The sequence below is a fragment of the Protopterus annectens genome, chromosome 4.part0 (genome assembly GCF_019279795.1).
Source record: "Protopterus annectens isolate FY-2018-M chromosome 4.part0, PAN1.0, whole genome shotgun sequence".
Classification (NCBI taxonomy): domain Eukaryota; kingdom Metazoa; phylum Chordata; order Ceratodontiformes; family Protopteridae; genus Protopterus; species Protopterus annectens.
This window is the reverse complement of record NC_056733.1, coordinates 171,361,126-171,385,879: the sequence shown is the minus strand read 5'-3', so window position 1 is coordinate 171,385,879 and position 24,754 is coordinate 171,361,126. Positions and strand designations below refer to the sequence as shown.

The window sequence follows — 24,754 nt, the reverse complement described above, 5'->3', positions numbered from 1 at the left end:
TAAGCTTGATGTCCAAACATTTTGCCAATGGGTGGTTAATGGAGCCCCTAGCATCAACTATTGGATGCATTGGTGGTTGTCTCAACTGTGGCACCCCAAAAAAGGATGGGGTCCTATGGTATTGTGTATTCAGGAAATTATACTAATCTGTTGTGATTGACTGCTCTATACAAACAAGTTGTTGAAAAACCAGGGCACTGTTTTAAATTTTGTGTATTGGAAAATATAGTGATAAATGCAAGGGAAGGTGCTTGGACACTAAGTCTAGAGAAAGCTGAAGTATACTGGAAACTAAAATTGAATGCTACTAAATGGCCAGGATTAAATGAATCCATCTCTGTATCCAGCTTGCTAAAACTAAAAGCTTTAGAAAGATAGGTAATAGGCCTGTAGTAACAACAATAAGTTTTAAAAATAAACACAGAAATGTATTTTACATGGTTTAATGTACTGGCCCTTAAAATTGCTGCTCATTCATTCTGGAGGTTTAGCAATCACATGAATGATTATGTAATTTTAAATGATGTGTGTATAAAAGAAGACTGAATTTGTAAAGTATCTGATGAAGTTCTTCCCCTGTGGAAGCGCTTTGTCTTTTGAACTGGCATTTTGAAACCTTTTAGAATAGGTTATTTTGAACTATTTTGAACTGCTTTTAGAGATTTTAAATGCATTAAAAGCCTGAATTTTATTTGTCAGCATTTGGAGCTTTCTTATTTGTGCTTACACCTGTTACTGGAAGGTCCTGTTTGCCTTTGATTCTACTTGTTTTTTGACATCTTCGCTATGGATATTATTAAATAATGTAGTGAAAAACATTTTTGCAAGGAGCAGGTGTCACAACAGACCACCTACTCTAAATATCCTAACTCTGAGGTTGCAATAGGTCCGAGAGAGATAGAGAGAGAGAGAGAGAGAAAGATAAGGAATACACAGTTTGTTAGCTAACCAAGCACTCCCTCTGTCTCTGAGGGAATGTAACACTGGAGTCAGTATATTTATTTAGCATGGTAGTGGGGGGCAAATGTATTGCATCTTAAATGCTGTGTGGACATTGTGTGTGAAAGAAAAGTCCAAACCAGAAGTAATCCAAACCTGAAATGGGGTGCTAACAAATCCAGTCTCTTTATACATCCAGAAACAGCAGACTGGAGGATGTGTCCTGTAGTTGTACGGTTTGCAGATATATGACTCAGAGGAAGGAGTACAACAGTACTAATCAAATTAAGTTACACAAAAAATGATTTGTCACTTTGAAGGAGTTATTTATTGAATGCAGTCACTTCAATACTGTATGTGCGTGTTCGCATTTGTATACGAGTGCAGGCATGTCTAACAAACATCTGTAACCAGAACAGGGACATAATAGAAATTGAGTTCAAGTTTATGATGTTGGTTCTAATCAAGGAAATGCTGTGCTAATGTGAAGGACAAACTTTATAAATCATCCAGTTGCATATTGAAATATCATGCATTACATCTATAATTTAACATAATTCAACATTGTGATGTTAGCTGGAGTAATGTTTTTATATAGTTATAACATTAGAGCTTTAAATTACTGAGTAATGTTGGCCTATCTGTGATGTGATTTTGGCTTTGGTAAATAAGAATTTTGTTGTGAATTTTAGAATTCTTTGCTCCCCCCAAGGCATCATGGCAAGACGCCAGGGCTTTTTATTTATTTTTTTAATAAAACGCATGTCTTAATGAAACAAAATTGTAAACATTGTAAAAGTTTGCTATTCAGCTTTGGGTGTATGAAGAGAGTGAGGAGCACAATTCTTCATTGTAAGGGTGCAGAAGGAACCCCCCCCCCACCCAATTTAAAGAAGAAAACACTGGTTTACTTTTATAATTACTTCAAGGATTTTAGTTTGTAATAATTTTTATTGAATTATGTCAATTATTTTGACGTTTTACAGATGCAGAAATGAAAGGTATCTATAATTTACTAACAGTCATTTACCTATTAAGTCACACACACACACATTAACACAGCAAAACAAAACTTGATCCAGTGATGGTCTGTGACAGAGAATTCCGTTACCAGAAGCCTAAAATGCCTTGAAAGGTCTTATGTTTTTAAGATTTAAATAAATTAATTCTTGTGATACAGTTTGAGACAAAAATGCTAGGAGACAGCATTTTACAATAGAGGAAGAAAATGTAAGTCTTTTGAAGACAAAGCACACACACACACACACATACACATAAAACAACAGTAAGAAGCTCTACTTTCTGATGGACTCACTTTAAATCCTTCAAAGAAAATTATCTGACATAAACAGTCCTGCAAGATTAATGGGAATTCCCTCTCATAAATGTATGCTTCACATATTCCATCTGGTAATAAAATCCATGCAAGTTGTCATTGAACATGGATAGTGCATAACTAATTAGTTATGCAGCTGTGGCTGAAATTAAAATGGAAGAATTTCTCCTCAGAGAAATATTCTTTAAAGATCAGCAGAGAGTGACGAAAAATGAAATTTGATAGCTGGAGCAAATGTTTTCTGCAAGCAGCATTCTAGAAACACTGACTGACAGCTTATGCAACTAGTACTGTTTTTCAGATTCTGTCTGAATAATCTAGTCAGCTTAAAGTTAGTTCCCCAAACTAAATAATAACCAAAATGTCTTCATTGGAGTTTGTATGACTGAAAAGAATACAAAGAATGAGAAATGAGGTAGAGAGGAATCTCAAAAAATTGAAATCACTGGAAAGACACTGGGTACCTACTGAGAGACAGGAAGGAAATAGAGCAAAGGTAAGTTAATGGTTGGATGCAAGTGAAAGCTGATCTTAAGCAGATCCAAAAGGGGATGAGATGTGGCTTCACCTGTAAAGCTTAGGCCTGGATGTATTGCTGTTAATTACTGATGAAATCAAAACATGGACAGGTCATTTCTGAGGTAACATCAAGTCAGACAGGTGCAGTATATGAAGTACATATTTTTAAATGCTTGTGAGCTAGTTCCACAAAGGTGTATGTTACGTACATTTACATTCTATGTGGCTTACTCTGTACATATATATCATCAGCACTGGTGTCTGGCTTATTTGCTAACCTTTCAGCCATTATGTGATATTAAAACAAGGGACACCATCTTGATACTACAAGTGGTGCAGCGGTAGCGTTGTCGCCTCACAGCAAGAGGTTCTCCCGTTCAATTCTTGGTTGGAGCACCTTCTGTGTGGAGTCTACATGTCCTCCCTGTGGTCGAGTGATGTTCAAAAGACATGCGTGAATGGGCGTACCTTCGTTGAAGGTTGGGCATTGAGCTGGCACCTCGGCACTGTGAAAATCTACTGCCAATCATTAGTGGACCGGAATTCCGCTGTGGCGACCCCTAACCGAGAAAAGCCTAAAGAACAACAACCATCTTGATACTACAACAATACTTTGGCTCCTGTTTTAGTTGAGGGCATGTTATATGACAATTTATGGATCGTTAATTTGTCTAAGTTAAGGCTTACAGAGGAATTTGAAAATGTACTTTTGAGAGGTCCGAAATTTGTTCCGACCAGAATTCCTTGTCTAGTTGACATTATTTTAGATGCAAAACGTTTTTTGTCGCAAACTATGTCTGAAAGTGTTTTTTCCATCAGAAAGTAGTAAATGTGTTTCTAATGCTTATGAAAATTAAATTAATCTAATGCAGAAGATGGGCTGTTGAATGCAAGCAGTCATGAAACTGATTTTTACTTTGAAATGTTAAATGATGTTAATGAAGTTAATGATAGCTATGAGTCTGAATTTGAGGTGGAGTCAAATAGTGAGTTTGATACTGGTTATGGACATCTGCATGTCCCACAGTTTTCTTCAAATAAAATCAAGTTTATGCCACCTAAACACTTCTTTGTATTAACATGTTTGAAAGTGTGATTTGTAGGCAATTAGAGTGAGAATTTGACAACTTTCTTAAAAGCGCTAAAAAGTGTAATTTATCAAAGAAGGAATGGCAGGAAGTACAGGAAATACGTGTGAAGTCAGGTAAATTTGTTTTTATTCAAGACAATAAGGGGGGCAATTTGGCAGTTATGAATAAAATGGATTATGAAAAAATGGTTAAAGATTTGATTTTGGTGCAAGATGATTATGTTGAGCTAGTAAATAGTTCTTTGTGCAATTTTAATGAGGAATTGCGTGAAATTTTGGAAAAGGGTGAAATATTGGGTTTCCTAACTGGTAGGGATGTGAAAAGACTGTTTATTGGGGAACAGAAGGACCCAAAATGTTATGCTTTACCAAAGATTCGTAAGGACATGAGGTCCCCCCCATCCCCCTGGCAGGTTTATTGTTTCCATGATAGGCTCTTACTCAGAAAACGTGGGCCTATTTTTGGATTTTCACCTGAAAAAATATTTGGAGAATGTACCAGTCCATATTAAAAATATTGGGGATTTGTGTGAGAGACTTAGGAAAATCAAATGGCAGGCGGATTACTTCTGGGCCACGGTGGATGTTAGCTCATTATATATAAACATTGATATAAAACGTGGCTTGGAAGCTATGGGAAGGATGATGGGGAGGGCCCCCATTCATCATTTTTCTTGTTACTGCTGGAGTTTAGTCTCACTCACAATTACTTCAGATGGGGGAAGCGTGTTTTTTTTTTTTTTTACAAAAAGAGGCACGGCTATATGGGCAGCTTATGCCCTTTCATATGCTGTGGTGTGCATGGGAGATTTTGAAAATCAGTTTTTGTATTTCAATAACTTTTTTATTAAGAATGTTGTGTATTATGGTAGATTCATTGATGATTTAAATTTTGTATGTAAAGGTGCGCAAAGTGCCTTTTTGAGATTTATGAAAGATTTGAATAGTACAGAACATGGCTTGAAATTTACTCATCAGCTTAACTCCAACAGTATAATTTATTTGGATGTGGAGTTGTATGTGGATAGTAAAAATAGGGTACAATTCAAGCCCCATAGGAAATCTACATCAGTTAACAACTTTTTACACACAGATAGCACGCATCCTCCTCACTTGATTAAAGCTTTACCTTTAATTTAAACAGATTCTTTGAAATACATCTGAAGAACATTTAAAGCAGATATTTTTAGAAGAGACTGTGTAGAGATTGAGGGCCAATGATTATTCAGAAGGTCAGCTGCAGACTGCAAGGAAAGCAGTGCTTCGGGGAATTAAGGAGAAGAAACAGGTATATTGTCAACAAGGTCAGGGATTGGTTTTGAATAAAGAAGATAGTAGAGTGAATAAGGTTACTATGAAAGAAAAACTCTTTTTTGTGACCAAATTCTCCCTATTTTCCCACATTGTGGAGGATGTTATTAGAAAGTCTTGGTATATGGTGAAGGAAGATGGAAGTGTAGGCAAACTCTTCCCTGACCATCTGAGTTTTTCTTATGGTAGGCATAGCAAGTTAAAAGAAATACTTAGTGAACATTTTGGCCAGTCTGATAATTTGTGTAGAGTAGGCATGCGTCCATGTGGAAATTGTAACATTTGTAGCAGGGTCAGAAATCTTGATGGGTCCAAAATAAATGGCAAATTTCATAAAGCCAGAGAGGCTTTTCATTGTAATTCACACGGTGTTGTTTACATTATAGGATGTGGGTGTGAAGAGGTGAAATGGTATATTGGGCAAACCAAAAGAAAGGTTAAAGTGAGGATTATAGAGCACACAGGGGATGCTAAGAAAAGGAACTGCTTTAGTCCGTTAGCAGAACATTTTGTTTCCATTCATGGGGGAAGTTATAAGAGTTTGTTCTTTAGTGTGTTAGCACGTCCATTTATGGAGTATGGGGGTAGTTGAATGAGTTGGATAAGTTGGACTGTAGGATGATAATAAATTATAGAACACTCTAACCTAGGGGTATGAACATTGACAGTAATTTGACTTTATAACACTTCTTTATTTGAATTGTTAGCCCTTTTGTTAAGGGTAAAAATGTTTGCATTTTAAATATTTTGTGCTACTTAGCTATGTTTTACATTTTCTTAAAATTAAGATATCTAATATTGTATCCTGTTTAGGACTAACTTTATGCACTGTTAAAAATGAAAAGATTGTTTAAAATGTTGAGAGATTTTTTTGGAAGTGTTTTAAATTAATATGGGCTCCTTTAAAAGTACTTGGAATTATTTAAATGTTCCTCTATTAATCAATTAATTAGCTTTGTTTTAAGAAAGGATTTATAAAAGATGGGGTGTGGTGTTGTTACAATATTCCTTGAAGGTGAAATAACGAGGTACCAGAATAAAGCTAAGTAAAATTTTACCCATGGCTCTGATTGTTGGAAGCTGAGTTCTTCATTGTGTGTTCTTTGCTAAAGTGTTTAGTTCCCCAAACTAAAAAATAACCAAAATGTCTTCACTGGAGTTTGTATGACTGAAAAGAATACAAAGAATGAGAAATGAGGTAGAGAGGAACCACAAAAAGTTGAAATCACTGGAAAGACACTGGGTACCTACTGAGAGACAGGAAGGAAATAGAGCAAAGGTAAGTTAATGGTTGGATGCAAGTGAAAGCTGATCTTAAGCAGATCCAAAAGGGGATGAGATGTGGCTTCACCTGTAAAGCTTAGGCCTGGATGTATTGCTGTTAATTACTGATGAAATCAAAACATGGACAGGTCATTTCTGAGGTAAGATCAAGTCAGACAGGTGCAGTATATGGAGTACATATTTTTAAATGCTGGTGAGCTTGTTCCACAAAGGTGTATGTTACATACATTTGCATTCTATGTGGCTTACCCTGTACATATATATCATCAGCATTGGAGTCTCTGTCTTATTTGCTAACCTTTTAGACATTATCGAATATTAGAACAAGGGACACCATCATGATACTTCAACGGGTAAGAGGATAGTGATAGAAGTGTGCTGCATTTCATAAAGGAATATATAACTTAGGTTTGTTGAGGGTCATAGTGATCCCATATAATGCTGGCCTTCTTCATTACGTATCACATAGTGCGGTCAGACAACAGGTAGGTATAGAGGAAATGATAGCAGCTGAAATGTAAACTTTCTCATCAAGTAAGATAAAAAAAAAATCCATTTACAGGCTAAGTTAAATTTGTACAACAGCTGCTTATTAATCCAAAAGCACTAACCTGTATCTAAGATATGAAGTATACCTTTTGATTGAAATATTTATACTTTGCCACTAACTCTTCACTGCTCTGCATGTCACTAATGTGGTTTGGTTTGCTTCTCATGGTCTCGTTTTCACTACATCCATGGAGATGTAATATAATCAATGTACTTTAAGGAAGCTACAGTGGTGCTTGCAGTGAACATATCCCCTTGCTTCATTTGCCAGATGTCATGAAAAGGGTGTAGTTGTGACAAACCAAATCACTGAACTGGGAAAGGAGGTACTTAACATGGGGACTTAATATAGTCAGTGTGTAACCATGGGGAGATAATATGGTTAGCATGTGCCAGTGTTTACATTTTACAGACCTACAAAAGGGTATGCAATGAAAGTAGCTCCTTGTTACATCTGCCATCTGGCAAAAGAAGGGTGTGGTTGTGTCATACAGTCACTGACATGGGTGGAGAAGGAGGTACTTAAAAGCAGCCTCTAAATGAAAATTATGAATATAGGGTGATGTGTGTCTTGTAAGAAATGTTATCAAATGTACTGTTCTTCCTTTCTCAGGTATTCTGACATTCTCATCTCCACTTCTGTCCGTTGACCTCACAACTGTACAGACCAACATTGTAAAATTCAAGGTGGAAGACACACGCATCTCTCCTGAAGAGTTCTGCAAGAGCCTGCAGACTGTGACAGAGGCAGATACAAGCTCCAGGAGTGAAAGGGTTGCTGTTCTAATGTCCCCCTACCCGGGTGGGAGAGTGCGGGCTGTATGGCACCATCAAGTTTCTGCACATGATACTGACCTGACAGTACAGAAAGTAAAATATGTAACAGAGAAATACAAGACACAGCTCCTCACAAGTTGATTTCAGTGTAGGCCCTTGGCTTTACAAATGCAGAGAGGCCAAATCACAGAATAGTTCTGATTAGCAGTTTTTACATCTCACACACACTGTTTTCTGTAATATTTAAAATCTTTTTGCTTTTCCATTATCATCCTATTATCTCAGTAGCTGTATATGTAGACACAGATTTGGATTTAAAACTGTAGTACATGTAGAGATAATACACAAAGTATACATAGGCAAAATGTCATTCAGATAAATGTTTAAATGTGCACACATTACAATGTTTGTGAAGCTTGAGACCTTTTTAAACTGTTTAAACACTACACTTGTTCTTATAACATTCTAGGAATATCATATCCCTGGATCTTTTTTTATTTTTATTTTTACTTGGATGATGTATGATGAGGAAAAGCAAACTGATCAGGTTTTTATTGTAATAAGCGTGTATTTAGCTATACAGCTTCTGCCTCCCCCACACCATAAATATTACTCTTTTTCCCCTTTTTTCTCACATTTTGCATTACTTTCCATCTTTTTCCAGAAGTCATTGTTTTTTAGATGCTCAGAGGTACATATTAGAATATATTTTAACAACCTTTTCATCCAGTAATGGCCTGAACAAAAAATTATGACTAAGGAAAGAAATTCAGTGTTACTGTTCAACTTCACTTTTCCTTTTATCTTTTCAGCATCTGTTAATTGACCATGACTGCAAAATACTGTGTAGGAAATGATTGAACTAAGCCTAGGGTCTAGAGGCCACCAGGCCCCCAGAAGCCATGGTTCCCTATTAAGTAAGTGAACGCTTAATATAGCGAATGCTGTTTAATCGACAGCTGAAAGTCGAAACAGCAAAATCCCGAAGACACGGGCCGTTTTTGTGATTTTTGTCATTTCCTCCACTGTGGTGCGATCTCGGAGTTGGTATATTTAAGTATGGTGGGTGTGGGGGCACACTTTAGTTTGTGTTTTTTTTTTCTTTTTTGCAGACCAGCGATTTTTTTCCCTGTTTGTTCGGAATTTTGTGTTTTCGGGTCAATTATACAGCGTTCCCTTTTTGAAGCATTTGCTGTTATAATATAGACACCAAGCCATAGGGTTGTAGATATTCTTAGGTGCATTGTAGAGCAGTTTCCCAACCATTTCATCAGTGATGATCTGAACAAAAATCATGAGTAAGGAAATAAATTCAGACTTGTTTTTTTCTTTCATTGAAGAAGTAAGTTGTGCCTAACACTTGCTGTTCAAAGCTGATAGGATGGTAGCTCACAATAAATTGGCAATACAAATGTTTGGGGGAATACATATGCTTAACCCCACCATCACCACCAATACCTTTCAGTGACATATTACCCAAGAGGGTATAATTTCTTCTATCTGAAGAGGAGTACCACTTATTAACATATGAGCTGGGAACATTTTTTTCCAAATGCTATTGTGCTGTACATTATTGCATTTAGCTTGAGACTGTTTCCAGTACACCAGGTATGTTCATGTTCCAGCTCTTTTTGCAGCAGTTTAGTATCAGAGGATGAGCAGATAGCAGTGGCCAGCTTGTATTCATCAGCAAACCTGGCCAAGCACACTTCAGGAGTATTGGTGTGGATGTCTGCAAAATAAATGCCAAACAGGAGACAGCCCGACACTGATCCTTGTGCTACTCCACTTGTTACAGTTTTACATTCAGAGAGGTACCCTCATTTCTCACTCCTGGGATCTGGTGGATACCCAATTTGCAATCCAGAAGGCAGCAGATATGCTTACATTGTTTGTCTTACTTTTTAATAATACCAACATGGGGGATAGTGTCAAAAGCCTTGGCCAGGTCAAGATAAGCAGCATGCATAGCATGACCACTGTCCACAGCATCTGTAAACTTTTCAGATTAGCTTGCTAGATTCAGAAGACAGGATATATCCTTCAGAAACCAAACTGAGTGGGGTCTAGATCAGTTAAGTTGCTTTTATCTGCATAAGTGAGTTCTGCTGAGACACATTCCTTGGGTTTGCATGTAAAGCTAGTGAGGTTGAAGGATCTGTTATTACTCAGGTCTGTTGATGAGCCATCCTTGTATAGAGAAGTCACAGTGGCTGTTTTCCAGGCATCAGGACCAAACCTTTGTGGACAGGCTGAAGATGAACAGTTTAAGTCAAGGCTTGGTTAGTGCTTACTTGGCAGTGATGAGAATGTTGCCTGGTATTGTATGGTATCCCACACCTTAGAAACTTTATTTTTAGCTGTTTTCCAAGGTAGCCCCCAAAGTATACTCACTTCTGCAACCCCTTACTAATATCAGCCTAGAGAGTTTAGGCGTTCTACTTAAAGGATATCTTTGCAAAGGGTTGACCTGTACTGGCAGTTCACTTGTCTTCCTTTGCTGGACAAAAGGAACATAGCAGCTACATATAATCATCACAAAAAGGACCACTGTAAGCTCATTTTCTGTCAAATTATTTTTATTGCATTGCTGAAGGAAGCCAATAAATTCTGCAGGATTTAAATTCATCACTGAGATATTATCCCATGTTGTTAATTGTGCAAATGGATTAAAGACAGAATATTAGTTCTTGTTTAAGTAATACCTATGTGGAAAATGGGATTTGAGAGTGAAGGAAACCAGCCACATAAAAAACACTGACTTGAAAAGAATATATCTTCTAGGGCAGTATGCCACTGAAAGTGAACGATTGTTGTTAAAACATTTTCACGCAGGATGAGGGATATATATATATATATATATATATATATATAATATGTATACAGATCTACTCCACATGACCAAAAGCTTAAAATACTGAATTTTATTTTACCAAGATTGGAATCCCTAATTTTCAAAATACTGAAAACTTTATTTGACCAACTCACTATAGTGCTGAATTTCAAAATACCGAAGTTTAAGACACAAATGTGATCTGTGTTTCCCTTCAGCTGTGAAATGGTTGTTATAAAAAAGCATTACTGTAACTTAGAGTGCCAACTGTAAGAATGCCATTAGTAGTGTTGAAAGTAGTGTTGTAGTGTTTCTAAATGTGTGTATGTCTCTTTAAATGTTTAGAAGAAGTATCTAAAGTGATATGCCAGATAATTCATGCACTCCTGACAGTAGTGGAAGTGTGCACAGTACTGTAAGGTAAGTAAAAGCTATATGCCCTTTTTCCCCCACTGTAGTGCGTTCCAGGATTTAGTATATATATTTGGGGGGGCACAGCCTCCCACCTAGTTTGTGTTATATAAGTAAGTAAGTAAGTAGTTTTTAATTCTTGGAAAGAGTTAGTCGATGTTGTAAGTGTGCATTTTTTTGTTTTATAGTTTTTATTGGGTGAGAACAATTGTTGGTCATATTTGCATGGTTTATTTGGCATTGTGAACCTCAGTTTTGTTAACGTTAATTTTATTTGTGATAAAATGTTTGGTATTTATGGATTTGTGTATTGTTTTATTGTGGTAAGTAATTGAGTGGTGTAGGGAGACATATGTCACATCTCCAAGTTGCAATTCACTATTTTGAAATTCAGCATTATGACATTTCAATATAGTGAGAGTCGGTTTTATGTTTTCAGTCGTGAAGTAGATCCATATATATATATATATATATATATATATATATATATATATATATATATATATGAGTGTGTGTGTATGTGTGTGTGTGTGTGTGTGTGTGTGTATATATATATATATATATATATATATATATGCGCTTCAGTGTTTTGCACTATACTGTATTCACTGCATAGTTTATGGCTGAATACCTAAGTAATGAAAGTGAAGGGGGCTTACAATGTCCACTGTGCTTTGCGCTTGTTCCTGTACTGCAAAACTCATGTAATTTTCTTAATGTGTTTATGTTGTTTCTCTTTTGTAAGATATGTACCTAGAATATATGCTGTCATTATTAACTGTGTTTCTGTTTTCATGTGTTAATTTAATAGATGTTAATATCATTGTTCAGTTATGGCAAACCAACAAAGTCTAGAAAGATTTTAAAGACTGTCAAGTTTCTTAACATATTTGGATTGTGTGTGAATGCATTTTCATTGTTGTTGCTTTAATAAATATATTATGTTGAAAAGAAAAAAAAAAGCTGTACATTCTTAAATAATGTTGACAGAAAGGCAAACAGGAACCTCCAGTAACAGGTGTAAGCACAGCTAAAAAAGCTCCAAACGCTGACAAATAATATTCAGGCTTTTAATGCATTTAACATCTCTAAAAGCAGTTCAAAACAGGTCAAAATTATCTGTTCAAAAGGTTTCAAAATGCCAGTTCAAAAGATAAAGCATTTTTCGTCTTCCATAAGTGAAAAACATCAGATTACTTTACAAATTCAGTCAACTTCTTTTATACACACATTATTTAAAATTGCATCATCACTCATGTGATTGCTAAGCCTCCAGAATGAATGAGCTTTCATTTAATGGGCAAGTACATTAAACCATGTAAAATACATTTCTGTGTTTATTTTAAAACTTATTGTGGTACTTACATATTATCGCAACCACATTTTCCGATGTGCTGGACTTGTCTTTTACTCAAACAACAACAAGGGAGTGTAATCAATAGACTGTGAAAAACTCTTCTGGGATGTTGGTGGTGGCTTTGTAAAATGAGTAAGGGTTCTACTTTGAGGATTTGTGGCTAGTGTGCTTGAAAGACTTCAAGCATTGAATTCAGTGAACGATCACAGTGGCTGCGTGTATATAAGTACGTTGGCGGCCTGAAAGGAGTGTTGGCAGTCATAGTGTACGATGTTAGGTACACACACACACACACACACCTCCAATGGATTAGCTGTTTTGAGCACACTAGCCACAAATCCTAACATGTGCAAATCCTTACTCGTTTTACAAACCCACCACCAAGATCTCACAAGATAGTGTTTTAACAGTCTACCCTTCCCGCTTACTTTGTAAGAAGTTAGACTGGGTACTACTTTTCTTTTCTTTACTGATGCTTTCTGTTCTCAGGGCAAAGGCTGAGAACGAGTTTTAAGTTGAATGGGGGAATTGCTTAATTGACATCTTGAGATGCTGGCAGTAAATGGGGAAACCTATTTTTCAAACCTTATTTTTTCAGCCGTTGAAGTGAGAAACCTTCCTAAAAGCAAGAACACATTAAAGAAAACATGTCTCTGAGGTTTTGTCATACTTCATTGGTCCCATTTGACACAAGGAGAAGCAACCAGCATTAGCTCGAAAATGTGGTTGTGATAATACGTAAGTACCCTTATTGTTGCTACAGTAGGCCCATTACCTATCTTTCTAAACCTTTTAGTTTTGGCAAGCTGGAACTAGAGATGGATTCATTTAATCCTGGCCCTTTAGTAGCATTCAGTTTTAGTTGTTAGTATACTTCAGCTTTCTCCAGTCTTAGTGTCCAAGCACCTCCCCCCTTACATTTATCACTGTCTTTTCCAATACACAAAATTTAAAACCGTGCCCTGTTTTTTAAACATGTTTGTATAGAACAGTGAACCTTTTGGGCTCGGCATGTCAAAACTTTGGAAAATGCTTATCCTGACTCTGCTGACTTGTCACCCCCCCCCAAACAAAAGAGAAACAATTCTTTACATATCCATTTATCTAAAAAAATACAGTCCAGTCATGTGTGCTGCTATGTATTATAAAAGTAAAAGAAAAATCAGTGACTTACAGTAGAGAAAATTACATGAGCACTGATAATTGGACTTAAAACAGTGCATCAACAAAAATCCTAGTTTTAATAGTAATTTTGAATTGAACTGAAAAAATATGGAATGCATTGCATTTCATTTGATTAACATCGATTAACGACTTTTTGTTGCTGAGTTTTAATATGTAAGTGCAGGGTCACATATTTCTTGTATTTTTGTTCATTGTTTCTTTGGTAACTCTGGTGTGTCACCTCTGACAGGTGCGTTATAGGTTCTCCATCACTGGTATAGAGCGCTTGTTTCCTTCTCGATTCTTATGTCACGTAGGTGCCATATATTCTTCCTTTAATTTTCTTTCGGTTTTACTGACATAGAAACACTTACATAAGGCACAGAGCACAGTAAACAACTTTATCAGAATTACAGTTATGCTGTATGATAACTTTGTTGTTACTTATGATGAAAATCTACTCAAGTATATACTTGCAATATGAGCAACAATCACATTTTCACTAGCATGCCTTTTCATCCCTTATGTATTTCTGTTCAAAAATGTTTTTCAGGTTCACTCCTTTCCTGTAAACAACACAAGTTTTTTTTTGTAATGCTGTACATGCATACTCTACCAGCTGCACATTAGGAAGGACTGCCTTAATTCTGCCCCTCCCCACATGCCCATAACCCAATAGAATTTTTATTTTTTACGTTTTTCCAGGGAGGCAGCTCCACCCTGCACCCCCATGCACATAATCTGCAAATTAAATATGCCAACTCTGAGATCACAGTACATTGTGGAAAATGGAAGTTACACCCATGAGACCCCCACATCTGAGTGAACCGACTGCTGGGGTACGCACGTACAGTATCACTAGTTTTCACCTATGTGCTCCCTGATGCCTCTATCATTATACAAAATAGCCCAATTATTTTCCAAAATTCTTTTTTACCTGATGGCTATCAGTATTAAATGTAGTAAAGGAGCATTTGTATTGTTCTTCTGTTTGCTTCACTGTATTGCTAGCAGTTGGTATAGGTGTATTCATATCTTCACTAGCTTCATTATGTTTCCCTAAAATTGGTTCATAAAACTGTCTTTCCCTATTATTCATTACTTCCATCATTAATTCATTGATTAAATTTAAGGGGTAACCTCTATTAGAAAACATATTTCTAATACAAATGCAAACATCCCAAAAGGCCTCCAAGTCTGTTATCATCCTTGCAGCTCTAAGAAACTGCCCTTTGACTTTGGCACATTTTTGCCTGCTGGGATAGGTACTTGAATAATACAAAAAGTTGTTAGAATATGTTTCTTTTCTAAATATTCTAGATGTGAATCTCTGTTTTATGACACCTTTTTCTAACCAAACATCTAAATAAGCTATATGTTCATCACTAATATAGTGGGCAAACTTGAGAAATTGAGTTGTCTTATTTATATACTCAATAAATTTGACTATCTCTTCTTTAACCCCCCAACCCATATAATGAACATATTATCTAGAAAGCAGGTATAGAACATAAAATATTTTTCAAAATGTGTGTTGAACAAGTATTTTTTTCCTATTGTAGCATTACTATGTTTGCAAACAGGCTACCACAGGATGACCACATAGCCACCCTTTTTTTTTTGCAAATAGATCTCCTTTTCAAATAGATCTCCTTTTCAAAGGAGATGAAATTATTCTGAAGCTCCATTTCTAGTAACCAGTCATACAAATCTATATACTCCTGTCTCATACCCTTTTCAAAAAGATATTCAGTAAACCACTCCACCCCCACCTTATGTGGTATAATTGAATACAAATCCTTTACATCTGTAGTGATAATGATGCAGGAATTTCTGAATGGAATATTAATTTTGTGCAAAAATTCCAATGAGTCTTTGCATATGGTCTTTTCCCCTTGGTCAAAGTGTTTAAGCTTGATGTCCAAACATTTTGCCAATGGGTGGTTAATGGAGCCCCTAGCATCAACTATTGGATGCATTGGTGGTTGTCTCAACTGTGGCACCCCAAAAAAGGATGGGGTCCTATGGTATTGTGTATTCAGGAAATTATACTAATATGTTGTGATTGACTGCTCTATACAAACAAGTTGTTGAAAAACCAGGGCACTGTTTTAAATTTTGTGTATTGGAAAATATAGTGATAAATGCAAGGAAAGGTGCTTGGACACTAAGTCTAGAGAAAGCTGAAGTATACTGGAAACTAAAAATGAATGCTACTAAATGGCCAGGATTAAATGAATCCATCTCTGTATCCAGCTTGCTAAAACTAAAAGCTTTAGAAAGATAGGTAATAGGCCTGTAGTAACAACAATAAGTTTTAAAAATAAACACAGAAATGTATTTTACATGGTTTAATGTACTGGCCCTTAAAATTGCGGCTCATTCATTCTAGAGGTTTAGCAATCACATGAATGATGATGTAATTTTAAATGATGTGTGTATAAAAGAAGACTGAATTTGTAAAGTATCTGATGAAGTTCTTCCCCTGTGGAAGTGCTTTGTCTTTTGAACTGGCATTGTGAAACCTTTTAGAACAGGTTATTTTGAACTATTTTGAACTGCTTTTCGAGATTTTAAATGCATTAAAAGCCTGAATTTTACTTGTCAGCATTTGGAGCGTTCTTATTTGTGCTTACACCTGTTACTGGAAGGTCCTGTTTGCCTTTGATTCTACTTGGTTTTTGACATCTTCGCTATGGATATTATTAAATAATGTAGTGAAAAACATTTTTGCAAGGAGCAGGTGTCACAACAGACCACCTACTCTAAATATCCTAACTCTGAGGTTGTAATAGATCAGAGAGAGATAGAGAGAGAGAGAGAGAGAAAGATAAGGAATACACAGTTTGTTAGCTAACCAAGCACTCCCTCTGTCTCTGAGGGAATGTAACACTGGAGTCAGTATATTTATTTAGCATGGTAGTGGGGGGCAAATGTATTGCATCTTAAATGCTGTGCGGACATTGTGTGTGAAAGAAAAGTCCAAATCAGAAGTAATCCAAACCTGAAATGGGGTCCTAACAAATCCAGTCTCTTTATACATCCAGAAACAGCAGACTGGAGGATGTGTCCTGTAGTTGTACGGTTTGCAGATATATGACTCAGAGGAAGGAGTACAACAGTACTAATCAAATTAAGTTACACAAAAAATGACTTGTCACTTTGAAGGAGTTATTTATTGAATGCAGTCACTTCAATACTGTATGTGCGTGTTCGCATTTGTATACGAGTGCAGGCATGTCTAACAAACATCTGTAACCAGAACAGGGACATAATAGAAATTGAGTTCAAGTTTATGATGTTGGTTCTAATCAAGGAAATGCTGTGCTAATGTGAAGGACAAACTTTATAAATCATCCAGTTGCATGTTGAAATATCATGCATTACATCTATAATTTAACATAATTCAACATTGTGATGTTAGCTGGAGTAATGTTTTTATATAGTTATAACATTAGAGCTTTAAATTACTGAGTAATGTTGGCCTATCTGTGATGTGATTTTGGCTTTGGTAAATAAGAATTTTGTTGTGAATTTTAGAATTCTTTGCTCCCCCCCAAGGCATCATGGCAAGACGCCAGGGCTTTTTATTTATTTTTTTAATAAAACGCATGTCTTAATGAAACAAAATTGTAAACATTGTAAATGTTTGCTATTCAGCTTTGGGTGTATGAAGAGGGTGAGGAACACAATTCTTCATTGTAAGGGTGCAGAAGGAACCCCCCCCCTCCTAATTTAAAGAAGAAAACACTGGTTTACTTTTATAATTACTTCAAGGATTTTAGTTTGTAATAATTTTTATTGAATTATGTCAATTATTTTGACGTTTTACAGATGCAGAAATGAAAGATATCTATAATTTACTAACAGTCATTCACCTATTAAGTCACACACACACATAAACACAGCAAAACAAAACTTGACCCAGTGATGGTCTGTGACAGAGAATTATGTTACCACAAGCCTAAAATGCCTTGAAGTGTCTTATGTTTTTAAGATTTAAATAAATTAATTCTTGTGATACAGTTTGAGACAAAAATGCTAGGAGACAGCATTTTACAGTAGAGGAAGAAAATTTAAGTCTTTTGAAGACAAAGCACACAGACACACACATACACATAAAACAACAGTAAGAAGCTCTACTTTCTGATGGACTCACTTTAAATCCTTCAAAGAAGAAAATCATCTGACATAAACAGTCCTGCAAGATTATTTGGAATTTCCTCTCATAAATGTATGCTTCACATATTCCATCTGGTAATAAAATCCATGCAAGTTGTCATTGAACATGGATAGTGCATAACTGATTAGTTATGCAGCTGTGGCTGAAATTAAAATGGAAGAATTTCTCCTCAGAGAAATATTCTTTAAAGATCAGCGGAGAGTGACGAAAAATGAAATTTGATAGCTGGAGCACGTTTTCTGGAAGCAGCATTCTCTCTAGAAACACTGACTGACAGCTTATGCAACTAGTACTGTTTTTGAGATTCTGTCTGAATAACCTAGTCAGCTTAAAGTGGTTAGTTCCCCAAACTAAATAATAACCAAAATGTCTTCATTGGAGTTTGTATGACTGAAAAGAATACAAAGAATGAGAAATGAGGTAGAGAGGAGCTACACAAAAATTGAAATCACTGGAAAGACACTGGGTACCTACTGAGAGACAGGAAGGAAATAGAGCAAAGGTAAGTTAATGGTTGGATGCAAGTGAAAGTTGATCTTAAGCAGATCCAAAAGGGGATAAGATGTGGCTTCACCTGTAAAGCTTAGGCCTGGATCTATTGCTGTTAATTACTGATGAAATCAAAACATGGACAGGTAATTTCTGAGGTAACATCAAGTCAGACAGGTGCAGTATATGAAGTACATATTTTTAAATGCTTGTGAGCTAGTTCCACAAAGGTGTATGTTACGTACATTTGCATTCTATGTGGCTTACTCTGTACATATATATCATCAGCACTGGTGTCTGGCTTATTTGCTAACCTTTCAGCCATTATGTGATATTAAAACAAGGGCCACCATCTTGATACTACAAGTGGTGCAGCGGTAGCGTTGTCGCCTCACAGCAAGAGGTTCTCCCGTTCAATTCTTGGCTGGAGCACCTTCTGTGTGGAGTCTGCATGTCCTCCCCATGGTCGAGTGATGTTCAAAAGACATGCGTGAATGGGCATGCCTTCATTGAAGGTTGGGCGTTGAGCTGGCACCTCGGCACTGTGAAAATCTACTGCCAATCATTAGTGGACCGGAATTGCACTGTGGCGACCCCTAACCGAGAAAAGCCGAAAGAACAACAACCATCTTGATACTACAATACTTTGGCTCCTGTTTTAGTTGAGGGCATGTTATATGACAATTTAAGGCTTGTTAATTTGACTAAGTTAAGGCTTACAGAGAAATTTGAAAATGTACTTTTGAGAGGTCCGAAATATGTTCCGACCAGAATTCCTTGTCTAGCTGACATTATTTTAGATACAAAACATTTTTTTGTTGAAAACTATATCTGAAAGTGTTTTTTTTCCATCAGAAAGTAGTAAATGTGTTTCTAATGCTTATGAAAATTAATCTAATGCAGAAGATGAGCTGTTGAATGCAAGCAGTCATGAAACTGATTTTTACTTTGAAATGTTAAATGATGTTAATGAAGTTAATGATAGCTATGAGTTTGAATTTGAGGTGGAGTCAAATAGTGGGTTTGATACTGGTTATGGACATCTGCATGTCCCACAGTTTTCTTCAAATAAAAGCAAGTTTATGCCACCTAAACACTTCTTTGTATTAACATCTTTGAAAGTGTGATTTGTAGGCAATTAAAGTGAGAATTTGACAACTTTCTTAAAAGCGCTAAAAAGTGTAATTTATCAAAGAAGGAATGTCAGGAAGTACAGGAAATATGTGTGAAGTCAGGTAAATTTGTTTTTATTCAAGACAATAAGGGGGGCAATTGGGCAGTTATGAATAAAATGGATTATGAAAAAATAGTTAAAGATTTGATTTTGGTGCAAGATGATTATATTGAACTAGTAAATAGTTCTTTGTGCAATTTTAATGAGGAATTGCGTGAAATTTTGGAAAAGGGTGAAATATTGGGTTTCCTAACTAGTAGGGATGTGAAAAGACTGTTTATTAGGGAACAGAAGGACCCAAAATGTTATGCTTTTCCAAAGATTCATAAGGACATGAGGTCCCCTCATCCCCCTGGCAGGCTTATTGTTTCCATGATAGGCTCTTACTCGGAAAACGTGGGCCTATTTTTGGATTTTCACCTGAAAAAATATTTGGAGAATGTACCAGTCCATATTAAAAATATTGGGGATTTGTGTGAGACTTAGGAAAATCAAATGGCAGGTGGATTACTTCTGGGCCACGGTGGATGTTAGCTCATTATATATAAACATTGATATGAAAAGTGGCTTTGAAGCTATGGGAAGGATGATGGGGAGGGTCCCCATTCATCATTTCTCTTGTTACTGCTGGAGTTTAGTCTTACTCACAATTACTTCAGATGGGGGAAGCGTGTTTTTTTTTTTTTTTTTTTTACAAAAATAGGCACGGCTATATGGGCAGCTTCTGCCCTTTCATATGCTGTGGTGTGCAATGGAGATTTTGAAAATCAGTTTTTGTATTTCTAAAACTTTTTTATTAAGAATGTTGTGTATTATGGTAGATTCATTGATGATTTAATTTTTGTATGTAAAGGTGAGCAAAGTGCCTTTTTGAGATTTATGAAAGATTTGAATAGTACAGAACATGGCTTGAAATTTACTCATCAGCTTAACTCCAACAGTATAATTTATTTGGATATGGAGTTGTATGTGGATAGTAAAAATAGGGTACAATTCAAGCCCCATAGGAAATCTACATCAGTTAACAACTTTTTACACACAGATAGCATGCATCCTCCTCACTTGATTAAAGCTTTACCTTTAATTTAAACAGATTCTTTGAAATATAGCTGAAGAACATTTAAAGCAGATATTTTTAGAAGAGACTGTGTAGAGATTGAGGGCCAGAAGTTATTCAGAAGGTCAGCTGCAGACTGCAAGGAAAGCAGTGCTTGGGGGAATTAAGGAGAAGAAACATGTATATTGTCAACAAGGTCAGGGATTGGTTTTGAATAAAGAAGATAGTAGAATGAATAAGATTACTATGAAAGAAAAACTCTTTTTTGTGACCAAATTCTCCCTATTTTCCCATATTGTGGAGGATGTTATTAGAAAGTTTTGGTATATGGTGAAGGAAGATGGAAGTGTAGGCAAACTCTTCCCTGACCATCTGAGATTTTCTTATGGTAGGTATAGCAAGTTAAAAGAAATACTTAGTGGAAATTTTGGCCAGTCTGATAATTCGTGTAGAGTAGGCATGTGTCCATGTGGAAATTGTAACATTTGTAGCAGGGTCAGAAATCTTGATGGGTCCAAAATAAATGGCAAATTTCATAAAGCCAGAGAGGCTTTTCATTGTAATTCACACAGTGTTGTTTACATTATAGGATGTGGGTGTGAAGAGGTGAAATGGTATATTGGGCAAACCAAAAGAAAGGTTAAAGTGAAGATTATAGAGCACACAGGGGATGCTAAGAAAAGGAACTGCTTTAGTCCGGTAGCAGAACATTTTGTTTCCATTCATGGGGGATGTTATAAGAGTTTGTTCTTTAGTGTGTTAGCACGTCCATTTATGGTGTATGGGGGTAGTTGAATGAGTTGGATAAGTTGGAGTGTAGGATGATAATAAATTATAGAACACTCTAACCTAGGGGTATGAACATTGACAGTAATTTGACTTTATAACACTTATTTATTTGAATTGTTAGCCCTTTTGTTAAGGGTAAAAATGTTTGTCTTTGCATTTTAAATGTTTTGTGCTACTTAGCTATTTTACATTTTCTTAAAATTAAGATATCTAATATTGTATCCTGTTTATGACTAACTTTATGCACTGTTAAAAATGAAAAGATTGTTTAAAATGTTGAGAGATTTTTTTGGAAGTGTTTTAATTAATATGGGCTCCTTTAAAAGTACTTGGAATTATTTAAATGTTCCTCTATTAATCAATTAATTAGCTTTGTTTTAAGAAAGGATATATAAAAGATGGGGTGTGGTGTTTTTACAATATTCCTTGAAGGTGAAATGCCGAGGTACCAGAATAAAGCTAAGTAAAATTTTACCCATGGCTCTGATTGTTGGAAGCTGAGTTCTTCATTGTGTGTTTTTTGCTAAAGTGTTTAGTTCCCCAAACTAAAAAATAACCAAAATGTCTTCATTGGAGTTTGCATGACTGAAAAGAATACAAAGAATGAGAAATGAGGTAGAGAGGAACCACACAAATTGAAATCACTGGAAGGACACTGGGTGCCTACTGAGAGACAGGAAGGAAATAGAGCAAAGGTAAGTTAATGGATGGATGCAAGTGAAAGCTGATCTTAAGCAGATCCAAAAGGGGATGAGATGTGGCTTCACCTGTCAAGCTTAGGCCTGGATGTATTGCTGTTAATTACTGATGAAATCAAAACATGGACAGGTCATTTCTGAGGTAAGATCAAGTCAGACAAGTGCAGTATATGGAGTACATATTTTTAAATGCTGGTGAGCTTGTTCCACAAAGGTGTATGTTACGTACATTTGCATTCTATGTGGCTTACCCTGTACATATATATCATCAGCATTGGAGTCTCTGTCTTATTTGCTAACCTTTTAGACATTATCTGATATTAGAACAAGGGACACCATCATGATACTTCAACGGGTAAGAGGATAGTGATAGAAGTGTGCTGCATTTCATAAAGGAATACATAACTTAGGTTTGTTGAGGGTCATAGTGATCCCATATAATGCTGGCCTTCTTCATTACATATTACATAGTGCGGTCAGACAACAGGTAGGTATAGAGGAAATGATAGCAGCTGAAATGTAAACTTTCTGACCAAGTAAGATAAAAAAAAATCCATTTACAGGCTAAGTTAAATTTGTACAACAGCTGCTTATTAATCCAAAAGCACTAACCTGTATCTAAGATATGAAGTATACCTTTTGATTGAAATATTTATACTTTGCCACTAACTATTCACTGCTCTGCATGTTACTAATGTGGTTTGGTTTGCTTCTCATGGTCTCGTTTTCACTACATCCATGGAGATTTAATATAATCAGTGTACTTTTAGGAAGCTACAGTGGTGCTTGCAGTGAGCATATCCCCTTGCTTCATTTGCCAGATGTCATGAAAAGGGTGTAGTTGTGTCACACCAAATCACTGAACTGGGAAAGGAGGTACTTAACATGGGGACTTAATATAGTCAGTGTGTAACCATGGGGAGATAATACGGTTAGCATGTGCCAATGTTTACAATTTACAGACCTACAAAAGGGTATGCAATGAAAGCAGCTCCTTGTTACATCTGCCATCTGGCAAAAGAATGGTGTGATTGTGTCATACAGTCACTGACATGGGTGGAGGAGGAGGTACTTAAAAGCAGCCTCTAAATGAAAATTATGAATATAGGGTGATGTGTGTCTTGTAAGAAATGTTATCAAATGTATTGTTCTTTCTTTCTCAGGTATTCTGACATTCCCATCTCCACTTCTATCCGTTGACCTCACAACTGTACAGACCAACATTGTAAAATTCAAGGTGGAAGACACACGCATCTCTCCTGAAGAGTTCTGCAAGAGCCTGCAGACTGTGACAGAGGCAGATACAAGCTCCAGGAGTGAAAGGGTTGCTGTTCTAATGTCCCCCTACCCGAGTGGGAGAGTGCGGGCCGTATGGCACCATCAAGTTTCTGCACATGATACTGACCTGACAGTACAGAAAGTAAAATATGTGACAGAGAAATACAAGACACAGCTCCTCACAAGTTGATTTCAGTGTAGGCCCTTGGCTTTACAAATGTAGAGAGGCCAAATCACAGAATAGTTCTGATTATCAGTTTTTACATCTCACACACACTGTTTTCTGTAATATTTAAAATCTTTTTGCTTTTCCATTATCATCGTATTATCTCAGTAGCTGTATATGTAGACACAGATTTGGATTTAAAACTGTAGTGCATGTAGAGGTAATACACAAAGTATACACAGGCAAAATGTCATTCAGATAAATGTTTAAATGTGCACACATTACAATGTTTGTGAAGCTTGAGACCTTTTTAAACTGTTTAAACACTACACTTGTTCTTATAACATTCTAGGAATATCATATCCCTGGATCTTTTTTTATTTTTATTTTTACTTGGATGATGTATGATGAGGAAAAGCAAACTGATCAGGTTTTTATTGTGATAAGCGTGTATTTAGCTATACAGCTTCTGCCTCCATTCTGCCTCTCCCACACCATAAATATTACTCTTTTTCCTCTTTTTCTCACATTTTGCATTACTTTCCATCTTTTTCCAGAAGCCATTGCTTTTTAGATGCTCAGAGGTACATATTAGAATATATTTTAACAACCTTTTCATCCAGTAATGGCCTGAACAAAAAATTATGACTAAGGAAAGAAATTTAGTGTTACTGTTCAACTTCACTTTTCCTTTTATTTTTCAGCATCTGTTAATTGACCATGACTGCAAAATACTGTGTAGGAAATGATTGAACTAAGCCTAGGGTCTAGAGGCCACCAGGCCCCCAGAAGCCATGGTTCCCTATTAAGTAAGTGAACGCTTAATATAGCGAATGCTGTTTAATCGACAGCTGAATGTCGAAACAGCAAAATCCCGAAGACACGGGCCGTTTTTGGGATTTTGTCATTTCCTCCACTGTGGTGCGATCTCGGGGTTGGTATATTTAAGTATGGTGGGTGTAGGGGCACACTTTAGTTTGTGTTTTTTTTCTTTTTTTTTTTTTTTTTGCAGACCAGCGATTTTTCCCCTGTTTGTCCAGAATTTTGTGTTTTCGTTTTTTACGTCAATTATACAGCGTTCACTTCTTTAAGCGTTTGCTGTTATAATATAGACACCAAGCCATGGGGTTGTAGATATTCTTAGGTGCATTGTAGAGCAGTTTCCCAACCATTTCATCAGTGATGATCTGAACAAAAGTCATGAGTAAGGAAATAAATTCAGACTTGTTTTTTTCTTTCATTGAAGAAGTAAGTTGTGCCTAACACTTGCTGTTCAAAGCTGATGGGATGGTAGCTCACAATAAATTGACAAGACAAATGTTTGGGGGAATACATATGCTTAACTCCACC

General features: G+C 36.2%; 1 protein-coding gene across 2 annotated transcripts in view; it reads left to right on the top strand.

Annotated features, from left to right (window-relative positions):
- LOC122799233 (probable low-specificity L-threonine aldolase 2) overlaps positions 1-23,766 on the top strand; it is a 556,505-nt gene extending 532,739 nt beyond the window's left edge. Inside the window, exon 7 of one of the 2 annotated variants that reach the window (XM_044068161.1) lies at positions 23,124-23,766. In XM_044068161.1, coding sequence (XP_043924096.1) covers positions 23,124-23,428 — 305 coding nt within the window. In that variant the 3' untranslated portion in view covers positions 23,429-23,766. Of the gene's footprint in view, positions 1-7,641; positions 9,265-23,123 lie in introns of those variants that run through there. The other variant, XM_044068160.1, reaches the window with a different exon arrangement.
- Positions 23,767-24,754: the final 988 nt, after the last annotated feature.